The sequence below is a fragment of the Pelodiscus sinensis genome, chromosome 1 (assembly GCF_049634645.1).
Source record: "Pelodiscus sinensis isolate JC-2024 chromosome 1, ASM4963464v1, whole genome shotgun sequence".
Taxonomy (NCBI): domain Eukaryota; kingdom Metazoa; phylum Chordata; order Testudines; family Trionychidae; genus Pelodiscus; species Pelodiscus sinensis.
Genome location: NC_134711.1, coordinates 39830379 through 39850906, shown reverse-complemented (window position 1 = coordinate 39850906; position 20528 = coordinate 39830379). Strand labels below are relative to the sequence as shown.

The 20528-nt window shown below is 42.0% G+C and overlaps 1 protein-coding gene across 6 annotated transcripts in view; it reads right to left on the bottom strand.

Annotated features, from left to right (window-relative positions):
• Positions 1-20528, bottom strand: part of POT1 (protection of telomeres 1) — a 152212-nt gene that overhangs the window by 20558 nt on the left and 111126 nt on the right. For all 6 annotated transcript variants that reach the window (XM_075928408.1, XM_025184410.2, XM_075928396.1 and 3 more), the window contains 5 exons: positions 12663-12826; positions 11773-11861; positions 8514-8555; positions 7059-7215; positions 4598-4803 (listed from right to left, as the gene is read on the bottom strand). In XM_075928408.1, coding sequence (XP_075784523.1) covers positions 4598-4803; positions 7059-7215; positions 8514-8555; positions 11773-11861; positions 12663-12826 — 658 coding nt within the window. The remainder of the gene's footprint in view (positions 1-4597; positions 4804-7058; positions 7216-8513; positions 8556-11772; positions 11862-12662; positions 12827-20528) is intronic.

Below are 20528 nucleotides of genomic sequence, written 5' to 3'. Positions count from 1 at the left end.
GTACCTACCTATAATGTAACTGTAAAAGATTAATAAAGCTTGGGGAACAGAGGCACAGAGACATGAAATGACTTGCTCAGGGTTACACAGCAGAGCCAAAAATAGAATCCAGTTCAGTGCCATAGCAACAACCTCTACAGCACACAATGCTTGAAATGTTATGGTCAGACAAAAGATTTAAATCATGTTTTAAGCATAAAACTCAGCATAGCTTTAACTATGGAACCACTGGGATGTTTCCATAATTTAAAGATATTTGGAATATAAGGTCAATCTAGAAATTGTTTTCAGTATACTAACAAATCAACATCAACAAATGTGCTGGATTAATAACAGCTGATGCTGATGTTAATTAGAGTGAATTTACTGGATAAAAAACTTGAAGCAGATGAATAGTACATAGTAAGGTAAATGCCGTCTATAACTTAAACTCTACCTTTTTAAGGTTTGCCACAAATTAGCTGTTTAAATAAAGGCTGACCTAGCAGTGGATCTGTTTCTTGGATTTATCTCTATTGCAACTCTCAGCTCAACAGAGGCAAAAAAATCCCTTGGAAGTAACATGGCTCAGCATTTGGTCTCTGGAGAGGGGGAATCTCACATTTTATTAAAGCAACCTGCTTATGCATCATGAAGAGCACTATCTAGATCTCCCTGGCCAGAAGAATACCTGCTGTTGTGTGCATGTGCAAAAATTAAGGGGAGATGTATCTGGGAACACTCAAAAAATTCCACTCAGAACTTGTAAATGAAAGAGGTAAAAAGCCCAAATTCTGTGAGCAGCCATCCTTTTTAGACACCTCCCATTGTCAGTATTCTGAAGAAAATGAGTTAAAAAACTAGTTAGCTAAAGCTTCTTGTAGTAAATACAGGCAGTCCCCGGGTTACGTACAAGATAGGGACTGTAGGTTTGTTCTTCAGTTGAATCTGTATGTAAGTTGGAACTGGTGTCCAGATTCAGCCGCTGCTGAAACTGACCAGCGGCTGACTACAGGAAGCCCAAGGCAGAGTTGCTCTGTCCCGGGCTTCCTGGAATCAGCCGCTGATCAGCTTCAACAGGCTGAATCTGGACGCCAGTTCCGACTTCCATACAGATTCAACTTAAGAGCCCCAGGCGTCCCCAAGTCAGCTGCTGCTGAAACTGATCAGCGGCTGATTCCAGGAAGCCCGGGGCAGAGCAACTCTGCCTCGGGCTTCCTGTAGTCAGCACTGGTCAGTTTCAGCAGCAGCTGACTTGGGGACACCTGGGGCAGAGCAGCTGGGGTGCTGCTGGGTTGGTCCAGTAGCACCGAGGAGCGGCGCTACTGGACCAACCCAGCAGCACCCCAGCTGCTCTGCCCCAGGCGTCCTGATTCAGCCGCTGCTGAAACTGACCAGCAGCGGCTGAATCAGGACGCCTAGAGCAGAGCAGCTGGGGTGCTGCCGGGTTGGTCCAGTAGTGCCCAGAGTGGCACTGTGGGACCAACTGGCAGCACCCCAGCTGCTCTACCACAGGCGTCCGGAGAAAAGCCTGGTCTGCTGGGGGTGGGGCGTACTAGCTGCGCCTCCCCCCCCCCAGCAGACCAGGGAGACACGGGCGACGGACCGAGATACACTGCGGTCCCGCCGCCCGGGTCCTCCGCGGCTTTGCTCTGCGTCTCCCTGGTCTGCTGGAGACCAGCAGACCAGGGAGACACGGAGCAAACCCCGTTCGTAACTGCGGATCTGATGTAAGTTGGATCCGCGTAACTCGCGGACTGCCTGTATATGAAGATTGACAATTGTGTCTTTACTTCCACTCTACATGCACATTCATCCAAACATTCTGCTTCTGGGGCTTTAATATCATTCAGTAACTTGAAGAGAAAAGAATGTTTACTTATTTTAGGAGAAAATAGCAGACACAGAACTGGGGAGACAGGGTTCTTACAAAGGAAGAAAATTATATCAACAGGTGGCAGAATTTGGGGACACATAATAAAGCAGACTATTATTGAAGCTAGTAATATAATCAGCTAAGTAGCCAACAGAAGGGGTTTGATCTGTCCATAGAAAGGAACAAGTGATTCACCCTGGCCATATTGATCCACTTGGCTATCGTGACCTTGTTTTAAATTAAGAATGCGAAGCTATGCAAGTATTTCTTCTTTTATACTCTATTCCAGTGGTTATCAAACTTTTGGGCCCATGACCCATCCGGCTCAACACAAACCTTTCCACAGACCACCAGCTACAAATAAAAACTCGCCATTAATTATATAATTACACCTGAGCCATTTTGCTAGTACTGTATCTAGGAAAAATGGTTTAATTTAACCAGTAAAAGGAAATATTAATTGAAATTATTAAACAGATTAAGTGCACAGACCATCTTACTGCCTCTATATAAATCCATGGTATGCCCACATCTTGAATAGTGTGTATAGATGTGATCGCCTCATCTCAAAAAAGAAATTCTGGCATTGGAAAAGGTTCAGGAAAGGACAACAAAAATGATTAGGGGTTTGGAATGGGTGCCGTATGAAGAGAGATTACAAAGACTAGACTTTTCAGTTTAAAGAAGAGGAGACTAAGGAGGGATATGATAGAGGTCTATAAAATCATGACAGCTATGGAGAAAGTGAATAAGGAAAAGTTGTTTACCTGTTCCCATAACATGAAAACTAGGGGTCACCAAATGAAATTAATAAATATCAAGTTTGAAACAAACAAAAAGTTTTTCTTCACACAATTCACTATCAACCTGTGGAACTCCTTGCCAGAGGAGGTTGTGAAGACCAGGACTTTAACAGGGTTCAAAAAGAACTAGATGAATTCATGGAGGTTAGGTCCATCAATACTTATTAGCTAAAATGGGCAGGAATGGTGTCCATAGCCTCTGTCAGAAGCTGAAAATAGATGACAGGAGAGGGATCACTTGATGGTTACCTGTTCTGTTCACTCCTTCTGGGGCATCTTGCATTGGCCACTGTTGGAAGACAGGATACTGGGCTAGATGTATCTTTGATCTGACCCAGTATGGTTGTTCTTATGTTTACCAAATTTCATTTTAAATAAAGTAAAATATTAATTTATGTCCAACACAAAAGGTTTCAACATTGTCCTTATTTATGGCATGGGTGGGGAATGTTTTTTGGGTTAGGGGCCACTGACCTATGGAAAAATCAATCAGGGACCACAAGAGTGAGAAGCCAAAAAAAAAAAAAACCCCTCCCAAACCCTCCAACCTTCACTGATGTGGCCCCCAACTGAGACACCTCACTCCCCTGGCACTGCAGCCCCAAGGGACAGGGAGGACTAAGGTTCAGGACTTCCCATAGGCCAGATTAACTCTTCTGAGGTTAGTGGACTTTGTGAACACCCCAAGCTCTTGAGTGGAGCCAAAATGAGGGGTTCAGTGTGTGGGACAGGGCTGCCAGTGTGGGGGATGAGGGTGCAGATCTGGGCAGGAGGTGGTGTACAGGAGGGGGTGAGGGTGCAAGGTCTGGATGGGAATAGGATGTCTGTTCAGAGGGAGCAGGAGTAGGCTGACGGTAGGGTCACTGGCCGGGGGGAGAGGGAAGGAGTATGCTGGGGGTAGGTATCCGGCCAGAGGGAGGGGTCAGGAGCAGGCTGAGGGTACTGGGTCTCAGTGGGGGTATGCAAGAGGGGAGTGGGGTGCAGGGTCTGGGTACTAAGGGAAGGACGGCACTTACCTGCCTTCGCACACCCCGCTGCTCTCAGGCACTGTGCAACATGGCACTCTGCTGCTCCCATTGGCCGGAATCTGGTTAATGGGAGCATCAGGGAAAGCCTCCAGAGCGCGCATCTGTATGCCGCTGTTCCCCTAGCTGGGGGGGAGGGGGGAGAGAGGAGGGGGAAGCAGCAGTGCATGGAGCCGCTTCTTCACCACAAGCCATATCACACAGTGAGGCTTGGAGCTTTCTTCCTCCCCTCCCCTAGCAGGAAGCCAGTGTTGCTGCTTCAACCTCACGGGCAAGGCGTCTGTGGGCCCACACCACTTTGAGAATCACTGCTCTATTCAAACACCCTTATTTATATCTTTGTCTAACCTGCTTTGTTTAAAGTTAGTTTTTTTTTCTTCCTCTAAAAAGCAATGAGATTAAAAAGAACACTGCTTCAGGTTTATTTATGTGACACAACACTGACATCCAGAGGCTGACAAAGTTAGTAGTACGTGTGCATGATCAGATGCCTTTTATTTATCCAGCCACTTTTGAAAATTTTTGGTAAGACTGCAATTATATTCCATATCTGAATTTAAACTACCTAGAAGCCCAGCAGGAGATTAAAAAAAGAAAAAGAAAAAAGAATGTACTAACTGCACCATGAAAGCTTCTTGGCTTTGATTTATCAGATACATAGGTATTTGACTCCTGTCTAGTTTACAGAAATATAAACCCATGATATTGGAAGTTTAGATTTTATCTGAAAGCTTCGGAGACTCAGCCAACCATCTCTAACTATAAAATACTAATGGATTTTATCATCTCTTAAAGCAGTAGATATGCTTGTTTTTTAAATAAAAATAATTTCTCTTTTAAAATAAAAGATATTTAAATCCTAAATATCAAGTGGAAGAGACCACTGTGGTAAAACTGTAATTTAATTATCTTACCTTCTACCATAATCAAAGTATCTTCTGGTTCTTGAAGCAGCTCATCGTGTTTTACAAAATGAACAACTATTTTTCTTTGCCCCTGATTAGCTGCATCCCACACAGCAGAATCATACCACAATGCATTATGTACTTCTGGATTTGGAGCTGTAACTGCAGAGTCTCTTAATATTAAGTCAAAATCATCTCCATCTGGAACTTCTTGCCTAAAAATATTTTAGAAAGCAGTAAGTAAATAGTAGCAACTTCTCTTCCAATAGTCTTGTAGATGAAATGCAGTACTTTAAGCAAACAAGATATTGAAATATAATAAACAGCAGCATATACAGGAAGAGTCACTTTTTCACACTGATCTTTCAGAAAGGACAATTTCAACAAGTTGTAGCAATTTAAGGGTTTGAGGGTGTTCAGCACTGGTGTGAAGTGTTGTACATATAAGCTCAAGGAAAACTACCCCTGTATTGATGAGTCCACTGCTTCATGCCGAGAAAGCTAATCCTATCTATTGCCAGAGCTAAAGTCTAACATCTTCATCCCAACCCATTGAAAGCAATGGAAAAACTCCCACAAACTGCTGGACTTTGGCATAGGCTCTAAAATGGTCACACAGGTACATGACTCCTTAAAGTTGAAACCCAGATTGGCCCTCCCTATTTTACCATGTATTCTGGGGGGAAGGGGAAGATACAAACCCTGAAGCTGTTTGAGACCACTTTCTACTGCACTGTCCTTATTTATGGCATAGGTGGGGAATGTTTTTTGGGTTAGGGGTCACTGACCTATAGAAAAATCAATTGGGGACCACACAAGTGAAAAGCCAAAAGAAAAAAAAACCCTCCCAACCCCGCCAACCTTCACTGATGTGGCCCCTAACTGAGACACCTCACTCTCCTGGCACTTTTCATCAATAGCTCTAAAAGCAAATCACAATCTTTAATGTTTGTATTCTAAACAGCTGCACTGTGAGGTAGGTAGTGCTATTATTAGTGCTCTGCACAGATGTAAAATTTATATCTGCATCCATATCTGCAAAAATGAGCTGTGGATCTCTGCATCCACCTCTGTGGACGCGGATATTTGTGGATCTAAAGCAGGTATCTGTGGATTTTATAGGGCTCTAGCTGTTATTTTCCATTTTAAGAGATGGGGAAGTGGAATAGTGAATTTCCTGCTTGCATGATGGAATGCTCCTCTCCTCAGTTCCACTACAGAGAACAGGATGAAACTCCCCACTATGGATATGACTTTACAAGTGTGAGCACAGATGAAGCCAGAATTTAGCTCCTTTTGTAAAGTACCTTAGACTGAAAGCTTCTGTATGAACAGCATATTGTAAAAAAAAAAATTCAGAGAGGTAGCTATGTTAGCCTGTTTCAGGAAAAACAAGGAGGAGTCATGTGGCACCTTAAAAACTTACAAATGTGTAATTTGCTAGTCTTTAAGGTGCCAAAGGACTCCTTGTTTATAGTGGAAGAAAGTCTCACAAGAGGACCATTAAGCTCTGATAATAGGGCACAGTGATGTGTTCACCACACAGATGAGTTGATCTTGAAAGAAACTGAATGGCCTGGCCCCATTTTTTCAAAGCAATTCAGCACATGCTTAACTGTAAGCATTAGAGTAATCTAAAGTTAAGCATGTGCTGGGGCAGGGAGTTCATCACATTTTAGGCTCAGCCTAGAAAGAACATTATTAATCCTCACAATTCTCCTTTATAAGAAAGGCACTATACTCCTTTTAAAGATGGGGAACTGAGAGCAGTTAAAACTCTTTCCAAGGCCATGTGGAACTTTAATGAGAGACCTAGAATTATAACCCAAGACTAATATTCTTGGACAGACAAAACCTATCAGACTATTCTGCTTTTCATGATATGCTAAAAGGTAAAGTGATGTTATTTTTTGTTTAACAAGTTCAATGCACTTTCTTGAAATAACAGAAATGTCCTGACATTTTACTTAACTTGCACACCAAGACAAAATTGATGTCTGACAGTTTTCAAATGGTAATTTTTTCACTTAAATAAAATAACTTTGAAAATAAAGTGAAACTCAGTCTTTAGTTGTACTGATAGTTTCCATTCTATAATTCTAAAAGCCAAAATATGGATAGTCATATGGACACAAAAAGATTGTGATGGGATACTCAAAAAATTGTTAGAATAGGGTTAGGTAAATCTTGTTTCTAGGTCCACAGCAAAATTAAATGTCCAATTTGCAAACTGAAAGAGAAACTAGAATCCTGGAGCGATTCAAGAGAACTTAGTAAGCAGATTCCATATGACTAATTTTCCTCAACTAACTTCAGTAATCTTCTAAACCTTTGCTCAAAACGAAATGGATTTAAATTCAAACCATCTTCAGTGTTACAAGAAAGATGAAAATATTGAAAAGATTATCTAAGATTTCTAAAACATATGAGCAATTTGTAACTTTTAATTAATGTTATAAAAAAAACTTACAGTGAGTTGCATTTTGAACAATAAAGTTTAACGGACTGATAGAGGTTCTGAGGTTTAAAAGTTCTCAGTTTTGCTCTAATGCGATACTGTTGAGGAACTGTGCTTTTCAAAATAGTATTTAGTGCGGTGTCATCTAAATGCTGATGATCTGTTAATACTGCAATGCAACAAAAATACAAGCAATGACACAATATTTAGAACAATAAAACAACAGGGTGAGTGCATGCAACCATCACAAGGATGTGTTTAAAGAATATTTTTTAATTTAGAACTTTTTGGAAAAGATAAAGATACTCTTTTGGATCCTAAAGTCTGTAAGTACATTTCAGAAATTACTTTTTGCAGAACCTATGCACAGATGTAGCTAAAACCGATAAGAGTTCTAAGTAATGGAGTTCATAGCTGCCATTCCAATTCCCATGGAATGAATGTTAGATTGCAAACTCTGGGTAAAGTAAAATGATGGTCTTACAGCATTTAAGCTAGTTTTGATCAAACAGATGTGCATTTTTATGAAAAGAGTGGCAGGAATAGGTACCAGCTGAGTCGACAAAGCTCTTAAGAAATGTAGCTATGGCAGCAGTCTTGGCTTTACAATTGCACTATATCAAATGGTTCCTTTGGCCTTTAAGACACAAGATGGTCCTAAAGTCTATAGTGATTTAATCCTGTTTGAAAAGGATTCAAGTAGAGAAAAGCTCTACATATTTTAATAAGAATTATTTTAGAATGTCATAATTTCTTTCTATTTAAAAATATTCTAATATATTGAAATGAAAGCACTAGGATATTTCAACAATATGGTTAGAACAAGATGCTTCCAATTGAGAGGATGAAAACAAAAGGCTAAATATTAGTATCCTATGGAATAACTTTCCAATTAGTTGTGTGGCTTTATCTACATCCAAATGCATATCTTCCTTAAAAAGCAACATTCATAATGAAAATTAGACAGTTACAATGGCTTCAACAGTTTTGGAAGCCAACATCTGAACTTCCATCTTTGTTATCTATAACTAAGCTTTACAGCATTCAATCTTTATTTTCTTATAATTTTGATGACTAATATTAATTTATATTTTTTAGATTTTTTGTACTTTTATCATTTAAAAAAAATTAATAATATATAGGAAATTATGGGGGAAATCACACAATGAAGAGGGGATGCAATTCAAAAAGTTAAAGCTTTCTAACTCTTAAAACACAAACTGTCAATATCACACATCAAAATAATCAAAGCAAATATCCTTAAATTAAACTCTAACGAGTTCTCTAGCAACATTTTTGTTACTTGGACCATCTGTCAATTTTGATCCGCATCAACGGAAACATTTTTTCACCAGTCTGTACCTGTACACTGAAATAAAAATTTACTGATTTTTATAGATAAAATTCTAATCCTTCAAAGACTATTTAGAAGAAGTCTACCAAGTTGGTGTAAAATATGTTTCCTACCTGTAACAGATAACTGTTGGCATCTCTCTGAATATGACTGGTCTGTTAAGAAATAACATATATTGAAGGAAGAACACTTGTGTTAATGGAGTATGACATTGCTAATAACCAATTTTTAACATTGTATGTTTGCTATTAATTATGAGTTATACATAATTGCTGTGTTTCAGTTAAAAGACGTTAATGTAAAGCTACACATATTTATATTGATGTCATTTGTAGTTAAGAAGTTTCTATATTTTTAGTTGTTATAATCTCTCACCCGCTGTTTATACCATTAGTAATACCATTAGTAATAATGGAATCCCAAATCATTGAAAGATCCATCTGCTTTTGATCCCTGACCTGCATCTTGTATTTTCTTTTCTTTTTCATAGGTGTTTTGGTTGTACAGTAATAAAACCAAGTATGGTTCAATAGCAGATAATTGAAATGTATTACACAAAAGTATGTCACAAATTGTTTTAAAACTATGGTTTACGAAAGATAAATACCTATACATCTGATAATGCCTCTTAACATAGGAGGGTGCTTTCCATTCTCTGTGCAAGATCTGCTTTTCATTATCTCAGTGTCCTTTAGGTTTTGCTCAAATGGCATAGGTAAAAGAAGAGACTAACAGTAACAGGATTTATCGGTTGTAGGTACAGTAAGCTTCCGATAATCCGGCACTTTTAGGACCCAGGGGGTGCTGAATTATCAGATATGCCAGACTGTCAGAAGGGGGGGCTATGAGGGATCTGGGGTGGTGTGGTGGGGATGGTGTGACGTTGGTTCTGCCCCAGGCGTCCCCGATTCAGCTGCTGCTGGTCAGTTTCAGCAGCAGCTGAATCAGAACGCCTGCGGCAGAGCAGCTGGGGTGCTGCCAGGTTGGTCCGGTAATGCCGCCCCTTGGTGCTGCGAGATCAACCTGGCAGCACCTTAGTTGCTCTTCGGGATGGCTGGGGCAGAGCAGCTAGGGTGCAGCTGGGTTGGTCCCACAGCGCCAAGGAGAAGCGCTACCGGACCAACCCGGCAGCACCCCAGCTGCTCTGCCCCAGGCGTCCCCAAGTCAGATGTTGCTGAAACTGACCAGCAGCTGACTCTGGGAAGCCCGAGGCAGAGCTGCTCTACCTTGGGCTTCCCGGAGTCAGCCGCTGGTCAGTTTCAGCAGCAGCTGAATCGGGGACAGCTGGGGTGCTGCCAGGTTGGTCCCGCAGCGCTGAGGGGCAGCGCTACGGGAGCTAACAGCAACACTCCAGCTGCTCTGCCCCCGGTTTCCCCAATTCAGCCGCTGGTCAGTTTCAGCAGCGGCTGAATCGGGGAAGCCAGGGTCAGAGCAGCTCCAATGGTTCGGCTGCCTGGAGCACTTCTGGGTTCCTGATGGTGCCGGACCATCAGATGCCGGACCAATGGAGTTTTACTGTATTTGTATTCATATATAATGCTCATCTCAGATTTATGTTCACCTGTGGAAACCTGCACACAGAGTGCATATTAGTACAGCCACTGGTTGTAACATTTGAGCTGCACTTTTACTTTCACAAACCTGGTTCTCTATATTTGTTAACAAAGAACACTAATACTATAAACATCTCTGCAATTAGATTCCATGCACTATAAGATATCTGGTGCCTTCAAGGACACTGAAATGTGCTTTTTTTTTTTTTGATCAGCAGCTCTGGACATGAACTTATCCTGCCTGGTTGACTGAGTTCTAGGAATATTTTATTAATTCTCATTGTCCCTGACCTCATCAAAAGTTCGGAAGTCTGTAACTTCATAATCTGGAGCTAAGAGGTAATTTGCTTTAAAAGTATGTCCTGAATTTCTAAACCACAGCATTCTTCCCTTAAAAATCTATATATTAGGCCTTCTCTTCACTTACTGGGAGATCAACACTATGGAGATCGAACTTGTGATGATCAACTTAGCGGGTTTAGTAAGGATGCGCTAAATCAACCTCTGATTGTGTCTTCATCAACTCCGATACTCCACTGGGTTGTAAGGAGCAAGGGAAATCAGTGGGAGAGTTTCCTCCATGCTGCAGTGGGGATGTTGTGGTAAGTCAAACTAAGGGTATGTCTACACTAGCCCCCTAGTTCGAACTAGGGTGGCTAATGCAGGCATTCGAACTTGCAAATGAAGCCCGGGATTTAAATATCCCGGGCTTCATTTGCATGTTCCCAGCGGGCACCATTTTTAAATCCCCTTAGTTCGAACTGACTGCCTGTGGCTACACGGCTGCTACTCCTCCTGCAATGAGGTGTAACAGTTAATCCAAACTAAGGATTTAGTTCGGATTAACTTCTGACTGCCACGTGTAGCCGCAGACAGTCAGTTCAAACTAAGGGGATTTAAAAATGGTGCCCCCCCGGGAACATGCAAATTAAGCCTGGGATATTTAAATCCCGGGCTTCATTTGCAAGTTCAAATGCCTACATTAGCCACCCTAGTTCGAACTAGGGGGCTAGTGCAGACATACCCTAAGGTATGCCAACTTCAGCTATGCTATTCATGTAGATGGAGTTATGTACCTTAGTTCAACTTTGACCCTCCCAGTGTAGGCCTGATCTTAGCTCATAAGGGCCTATTGTCTTTTTGATGAATGGGAGACTTATGCTGGTAACATACAAACAATCAAATAAATTTAACACCTGTGAAATGCTGAGGAAGGAGTACAGATTGTAGAATTTTAGTTTTTCAAAAGAGACCTAGTGACTATTTTGCTACTATTCCTACAAGTCCTCATAGGCAAATGGTAGCCATTTTCTTGAGTAGGGACCTAACTTTTGATGTAAATTTCCCTAAAACAGTATTCTGCTTTGTGTGAACATACTTCTTGATAAGGGTTTGTCCACACAGTGGGATAATGAACCAGGGGTATGTGGTTTCTGAAGTATGCTAGCACATTAACTGGTGCCCTGCTGTACCTATTACATTATTCTTTAGTGTGCTTTAATACAGTTTCAAGACAGTGCTACATTAAAGTGAAGTGAAAAATCTTACGCTCTGCATTTAAATTAACTCTTTACCAACTCTTTTTAAACAAACACTCATGTAGTTACATGACAAACTTCTGCTGAGACATAGACAAGTAAGTGAATATTGGTTAATGGTCTAATAGGTCCACACATAACTTGTACCTGCCAGATACTTTTTGTTTAAATGGAAAAAAAAAATCAACTCCAAGTCTTCTTTAAAGTGATAATAAATATAAGATAACTAGTACTATTTTTATGTAGAAAGAAGGAATGAATCAGTTTGCAGTTACTCTTACATGATAGATTGTCAAAAGTGCCATCAACTTCCATTGAAGACGTGCTCTCCACGTTTTGACTCTCTGTAAGAATCACAGAATCCATGAATCTATAAAAAAAAAAAGAACAAAGATTTTAAAAATATGAATATATTCATCTTCGGTAGTTTTCAACAGATTTTAAAGGTATCAAAGATTTGATCCTTTTCTTCATATGTCCAGTTACAGTGTTTAGATATAATAGATATTCTTGTACAGACATAAAACAGAAAAGAATCCAAGGGCTACAGGCTTGTTTATTGAAGATTCAGTAAGGGAATCAATATCCAATATAGCATAAAGAGAAAACTGTGCTACTAGAAATGCACACTTTCTGATGAAATATAAAAAGGAGATCTTGATCATTTAACTGTTCTTTGCCTGTGGGCCCCATATCAATAAAGTATTTATTGATGTTCCTTGCTTTAAGCATGGTCTTAAATCTTACTGACGTCAATTAGACCTAAGCACATGCTTTACATGAAGTAAGTGCTTAATTACGTTGGTGAATTGGCACCTTCATCATTAAGTGCCTGCATGCCACTTTTTAAAAGATTACTAAGTTTATAACACCTGGTAGCTTGGCCAAATCATAATTTGAACAATTATGATTGTTAATCCAAACTCCTCTTATAGCTTCAATTGGAAAATTTACTCCTCACTTACTTACCTACCCCTCTCTTGAAAAGTTGTATAGTATGGTAGTGCCAAACGACTATCTCATTCCACTCCAGAAGTGCTGGGTGCTTACTTGTACTCAGTCCCCAAAGCACTTACAAATGTAAATAGCTTCATGTTTACTGGAACTAGAATTCTAAAATACTACATTTAAAACTTCCAGACTAGTCTCAAAGATTATTTACAGAACTCACGCTTTTAGTTCTTTAACGTCTGGATTATTTTCTGGCAGGACTCTAATTCCTCGACCGTAACAGGTACCTCCATGAAGATGAAATTCTACATAGGAAACATCAGCCTGGTTCCCAGCACTGGCTTGTTTTGAATGCAGACTGTAAATTCTCAGAAAGCTTCCAACCTAAACAAACACATGATTTCATAATACAAAACAAACAGAATTATCACACTTTTCTCCTAGAAAAAGGCTATGAATTCTAAGGATCAATTGCCTTGACTATTTTTACTCCACCACTTCTCAATGTTAAGTTGGTGTGCAACTGTCCCATCAGTTGAAGACTGGATCTGACTTCTTGCAACATCTATCAATTATGCTCTTCAGTAGCCAAAGTTTCTGTTAAAAAGTAAACAAGCCCAGGTAAACCCATCCTCTGGGCCCCAGAAGGACAGAACTCATTTTTATAATTGCAATAATACTTTATAGAATCAGAACTGTGTTATAATTTCCATATACACATGGGTTCATTTGACAGCAAGGAGTATTTGGTTTTATGTCCACAAAAAGATGCATAGACTAGGGCTACGTCTATGCTGCAGGCTTCTTGTACAAGAACTGTTTTGTGCAAGAGTTCTTGCGCAAGAGTGAGTCCACACTGCCATGTGCTTTTGCGCAAGAGATGTGCTTTTGCGCAAGAGCATCCATGGTGGTGTGGACGCACTATTGCACAAGAAAGCTCTGACAGCCATTTTAGCCATAGGGATTTATTGCGCAAGAAATCCCTGTTGCCTGGCCATACTGCCTTCTTGTGCAAGAGGGCTTTTTCCTTGTGGGGAGAGGAATAACTTTTGCGCAAGAAGCCCTCTTTTCTGATGCTTTACTGCAAATTTACTTGCACAAGAACACATGTGCAGTATAGATGCTCCGCAAGTTTTTGCGCAAGAACGACTGTTCTTGAGCAAAACGCCTGCAGTGTAAATTAATGCAATAAAATTCATGCCTTACCATATCTTATTGTTCAATGAATAAATAATCTACTTTGTCCCCAAAGAACCAACACTTCTCAGAGTTCCCACCCTTTGATACTACTTCTAACTCTGCCAGACTTTCTCTCCACAGATCCACAGGAGGTAGAATACTTCCCATCTTGCTTAGAATCAGTTTTATCATCTCAAAACACAGTCTTGTCAAAATAAAAAAACAATTTTAAGTCTATTGACAAAGGTGAGTTCAAAGAAAAAGGAGATCCTAGTGGATTATTAGTGTTTCACATGTTTTCTTAATGATGATATTTTATTATAACAAAGATAAATGGCAGTTTTGTCATAAGGCAGACTAATTTGAGGGTTAACTATGTTGTCAATTTCCCTTTAACCTATTTTAATTATTTCTGAATATAATTTTCTATTATCTATATCCTCATTGATTTTGTCTGGGAGGGCATTCCTTGAATATGGAGAACAAGAATAATATGGAAAACATCAACAAAGCATTTAAACGTGATGAGTTGGCAGAACATAGTACATTGCTTATGGTGTTACGCGGTTTGTTATGCACCAGTTCCAAAACTGGATCATCTTGGCACATAGAGAGCATGATTGGGCACACCCTTGTCTATTAATATAAAATATTCAGTGTGTGACATCTGTAAGGATATGAATGGTTTTGCCATAGATTATCAGGAGGAAGTGGAGACAAGCACTGCAGACAGCTCTGAGTTCCAATATGTTGATGTGCAGGCACATCTCGCAAAGTGACCATCTGCCCTGGACTATATGATAACCACAATGGGCACCCCGCCCTCTGAAAGATGAGTTGGTGGTTATCATGCATGATGGGTTGCGCTGTTGGAAGGATACTCCCTTGAGAAGATTGTGTTGACATATCCACCAACAGAGAGACGTGAGTACTAGCGGGGAAAGTGCTATTCACTTGCTTAGGTTGTGTCAGTTTGGGATGTACACTGTAGCTAGCCATCCCTGTAAACAGCGCATGAGGAGTCTTGCAAATTGTACCACATATGTGGTGTCTGCCATATGTCCCAGAATTTGAAGGCCTGCATGAATGGTCATGAACAGAATGTGTAACACTACTCTGATGAAGTTCCATAGTGTGTTGAACTGGTGGATGGGGAGGGATAGCCTACGCTCTGGTGGAATCTAGCAATGCTCCTATGAATTCTATCCTTTGGGTAGGTTCTAAGGTGGATTTCTGGAGATTTACTAGGAGGCCAAGGTGGGAGAAAATATCCCAAATGTTAAAAGTGTGTTGATGAGAAATACCTTTGATTAGACAATCATCTAAATAGGGGAATATGATGACCCCTTAACATTTCAAGAAGGCGTTGACCACTGCTACTATCTTGGAGAACACACAGGGTGCAGTTGAAAGGTCAAGGGTGGCACATGGTACTGGTAGTGACATTCTCCCACCTTGAATCTGAGAAATCTCCTGTGAGAAAGGTGCATGGATATCTGGAAATAGGCCTCTTGAAGGTCGGGAGCTGAGAACCAGTCCCCCTCATTCAATGCTGGTATGATAGCCCCCAGTGTCACCATCTTAAATTTCTGACTGCAGATGAACTTGTTCAGTTTTCTGAGATTGAGGATGGGCCTCCAGCCTCCTGTCTTCTTTTACGTAAGGAAATAGTTTGAGTAGAACCCTCTCCTGTGAAATTGTGGAGAAACTGGTTCTATGTCAGCGGCGAAGGTTTTGTACCTCTGTTTGTAACAGGTATTTGTCAGAAGGATCCCTGAAGAGATACAGGGAAGGGCAGAGGAAGTAGATAGGAAGGGAAAGGTATAGCCCAATCTCTCAATCTCGAGAACCCACTGGTCCATGGTAATAAGGGCCCACAGATTGCAAAAAGGCCATAGGCAGTGACCAAAAAGATGGCTGGACTGCATTGGTTCTAAGGGGAGGTCACTCAGACCCTTGACCACACCTTAAAAACTGTGGCTTTGATACTGATGGCTGTGGTGCTGTGGCCTGAGTATGTTGACCCTTTCTTCTGCTCAACTGTTGTTTGGACCTTTGATCAAAAGCTCTTTGTTACTATCTCTGGAAGGGGGTGTCTCAGCCTCATATATGGTGTATACCCTCTTCTTTTGTTAGGTGGAGTATTTGTCCCCAATGTGCGAAGGGTTGTGTGAGACGCTTTCATCAAGTAGAGAACCTCATCTGTTTTGGCTGCAAACAGGTGGGTTCTATCCAACGGGAGGTTGTCTACTCTGGTTTGCAACTCCAGCAGGATTCCCAAAGATTGTAACCAGGAGGTACGATGCATCACTGCAGCTGTAGCTGTCACCATGGCAGCTATATCTGCCACATCCATTGAAGCCTGTAAGGCAGTTCAGGCAATAATCTGGCCCTCTTGAATAATGGATGGAGTGGTGGTCATCTTTGCTCTAGGACGTTGTTTATAAGCTCCTGATGCCTTGAGTAATTCACATGACCATAGTTCATGAGAAGGGTTATGTAGTTATAGATTTGGAACTGCAGGGTTGCCAAGGAGTAGACTTTCTGCCCGATGAGGTCTAATGTGCTCTTTATTTTATGGAGTGGATCTGAATAATGACTGTCTTGACTAATGATGGACCACATCCACAACCAGTGGATGTAGTATTTCCTATCCGCCCCTCTATTTGTAGGGGGAATGGAAACAGGTATTTGCCATATGGGCTCAGACAGCTCCATTATGGAATCATCAATAGTCAGAGCAATTTTTGAGGAAGACACAGGTTGCAATATTTGTAGCAGCTGGTGCTGTTTTACTTGAACTTCCTGTGAGTTCCCAACCCTCAAGCAATTCCTGTAATTGTTTCAATTCATCCTCTGGTAGAGAGGAGGAGGGGAAGACTGCCTTATCAGGGGGATGACGAAGACTGGGCCACCGGGGATGGATCCTCTATATCACACTTCAGTAGGTCATCCTCCTTCTCCATAGGGTCTGTCACCACAGAAGGTGACTGTGGTGGTTGAGTTGGTGGTGAGCGAGTTGCTGGAGGAGCTGGAGTAGAAGGAGCTGTATCCTATCGATGGTGGTATTGTGATGGCTGTAAGTGGCATTGAGCCTCTGGATTCCGTGGGGGCCACTGTGGGGGGGTACGACTGAGTTGGGTATGGCCATGGATGGCTGAACCAGGGGTAGTGAGGTTAGTTTTGGCCAGTCTTTTGCCTGGTTGAATGTTACTGAGTAAATGGGAGAGGAGATGAGAAGCTGCTCACATGTGCAGTGCTGAGGTTGGTGCCGGAGAGGATGGCGTAGATGAAAAGGAGATGTCCTTCGTTTGGTACCAGTGTGGACTATCCTCCCTCAGCATTGGAAAATGCAGTGGTGACTCCACCAGTTTGTTCCGGTGGAGGAGTTGCTGGCACCTGTGCTGCTCAGTGCCGGACCTCAGACCACTAATGGGTTTTGCTTGTTGTAGTCTCTAGTGCTGAAGATTGTTTAGGTGCTGGAGTGTGCTGTGAAGAAGTGGCTTGAGTCGGTGCCATTATCTTCACTAATGCCAGCAGAGCAGTCATGTCTGAGCTGGTCTTTGGTGCCGGGCGGGAGCTCGTGCTAGTCGGTACGGAGGAGCTTCTTTTACGTTTTGGTTCTGACTCTACTCTCTTAGACGGTGCTGCTGGTTGTCTCAGCACTGCTGGAGGGAGATGAAACCGGCGAATGGGTTGTTCGGGATGTCGGTGGCACCACGAGCAGTGACCGCCCTGGACTTGTGAGAATACCAGGATGGAGATGAATGGGCTCTCTTCATTGGAGTCATGGGTTCTGCCAGCACCAACTTCTTAGGGCTGGAGTGACTTCTCCCATAGTATTTTCTTTAGCCTAGTCTCCCTGTCTCTTCTGGCTCTTACTGTCATACTCTAGCAGCACTGGCATTTCTGCGTCACATGGCCTTTGCCTGTCACAAATGGGCATGAGATCCCTGCAGGAGTCTCATTTCTTGAATCTGGGGGAAGCCCAGGATTTTAAGGAAACTGGGGCAAAGAGGGAAAAAGAAAAAAAAAATGTTCTGGGAATGGATTAATCTAAGAAAAAAAATGACTAATGGTGACTAAATGCGGTTAAAAGAACCGTAATTTTTCACAAAAAAATTTTCTTTTAAGGAAGAGGTCGCATTGCTGAGGAACTCTGTCATTGGCCGTGAACAGTAGAAAAGGAACTGAGGGACTTGAGCCTCGTGCACAGCTAACAGACACATCAGCAGGAGATGGTGACTGTGCATGGGCGGTGCGGAAAGACACTGCTAGGGGAAAAATCTCCAATTGCCAATGCGAGGATGCACCAACACCTGAGTGGAGTATCCACAGGGACACCACTCGAAGGAGAAGTTTTCATTTTTAGTGATACTATTAATGTATTTTAGACACTTAATAGCTGCTTATAACTAAAATGACATAATAATAATCAGAAGTGTCATATATTAAAACAGTCATACAGTTATGACTATCAAAAGTATAACAATAGCTGATTATACACTATGTAAGAAAGTGTAATATACATAAATTCCTTTGGGAGGCAGCATTGTACATTGTTAGCACCACATTAAGCAAGAAGCTTTGAACATGGGAAGTAATATCACCTGCTAATTCAGAATATGCTTGTAGAAAAAAAACATATGACACTTATTTTAGATGGTGCTAAGATATAATCCATTGGGAAAATATTAAAAAGAACACTGCCACTATCAGTCTATATAACTGACATCTTCAATTATAAATGTCAATTAATAGAGACAAGAAATGGCTCTCTTTACTTGAACAATCCTCTTAATGAACAACTACTGGCACCTGTATGACAAGTACAGGCAGTCCCCGAGTTACGCGGATCCGACTTATGTCGGATCCGCAGTTACGAACGGGGTTTGCTCCCCGTCTCCCTGGTCTGCTAGAGACCAGCAGACCAGGGAGACGGGAAGCAAAGCCTCTGAGGACGCCGGCAGCGGGACAGCCGCAGCGCGTCTGGGCTGTCCCGCTGCCGGCGTCCTCAGAGGCTTTGCTCCCCGTCTCCCTGGTCTGCTGGAGACCAGCAGACCAGGGAGACGCGGAGCAAAGCCGTGGAGAACCCAGGCGGCGGGACCGCGGTGCGTCTCGGTCCGCCGCCCGCGTCTCCCTGGTCTGCTGGGGGGGGGGGGAGGGCGCAGCTAGTACGCCCCCGCCTCCCCCCCAGCAGACCAGGCTTTTCTCCGGACGCCTGTGTTAGAGCAGCTGGGGCACTGCTGGTTGGTCCCGCAGTGCCGCTTTGGGCGCTACTGGACCAACCCGGCAGCACCCCAGCTGCTCTGCCCCAGGCGTCCTGATTCAGCCGCTGCTGGTCAGTTTCAGCAGCGGCTGAATCAGGACGCCTGGGGCAGAGTAGCTGGGGTGCTGCTGGGTTGCTCCAGTACCGCCCGAGGAGCGGCGCTACTGGAGCAACCCAGCAGCACCCCAGCTGCTCTGCCCCAGGCGTCCCCAAGTCAGCCGCTGCTGAAACTGACCAGTGCTGACTACAGGAAGCCTGAGGCAGAGTTGCTCTGCCCTGGGCTTCCTGCAATCAGCGGCTGATCAGTTTCAGCAGCAGCTGACTTGGGGACCCCTGGGGTTCTTAAGTTGAATCTGTATGTAAGTTGGAACTGGCGTCCAGATTCAGCCTGTTGAAACTGATCAGAGGCTGATTCCAGGAAGCCCGGGGCAGAGCAACTCTGCCTTGGGCTTCCTGTAGTCAGCCGCTGGTCAGTTTCAGCAGCGGCTGAATCTGGACGCCAGTTCCGACTTACATACAGATTCAACTTAAGAACAAACCTACAGTCCCTATCTTGTACGTAACCCGGGGACTGCCTGTATATTTAAAAAAATGTTAAAGACACATCAAAATGGAAATCAACAACAAAACATTCTGGATAGCATTCAAGAACATACCAGAAATAGGTATTAATATAACTCATATATGATGATTCTAAAAACAAATAAAACACATGATAAGTTTACATAAGATAAGTTAAAGCAAATAAATATCATAAACTACACAGGTGATGCCTATGTTTGTTAAAAAGAATTCACAGTATTTTAAAGAACATTTAGAGTGGCAGTCAGTCTCTGAATACAATCAGTTTCCAATTACCTTTGGAAATCTCCATTGTACCAGCAAGCAAATATTAACTTTCTAATCTGCAAAATTTAAAATGATTTCTGTTCAACTTATATCGCTGATCATTCTATTATGTCTACATTCTACAAAACAATACATAATGGGTTAAATTGTGCCCGGTCCTTCACAAATGAGTTGAAAGGTGTCAGGAACATGCAGCACAATCACAGACCCTTTGAACTGAGGGGAACAAAGGAACTAAATAGATTTAGAACTGTCAGCTCTCTTTACATACACATACATGTATCAACCTCCCCCCTCGCCCAAAAGGTAGAAGACGTTGGAGTGGGGAAGGACCATGGCCTTAATTCATTTCAGATATCACCCTTGCTACATTCAGAAGGTGCCATGTTCTTTTATGTTCCAAGAGATAATATGATTGGCTAACACAATAAATCCAGGAATTTCTGCTGGAACAAAGTAAATTTACATCTCCTCCAGTGCAATAATGTTGAGGACCAATATTCTGATCTGATGGGGAGATGAAGGCAGCAACTGTAGATAGAATTATCAATAGCAATTACAGCGCAGTCATAGATTTACTAATCTTTAGTGGTTTTTTTAATAGAAAACCCTATTCATAATCTGACTAGAAAAAAGATGTATGCAATTCACTGAGATCTTTATTTCTCTGGCATACAGTGAAAGACAATACACAGTAGTTGTTTTTTTTACAAACTCTTGCAGGGAATAAACATGAAGATATATTCTGATACCATGCTTCAGGATTTGTTATAAATTGATCATAATGCA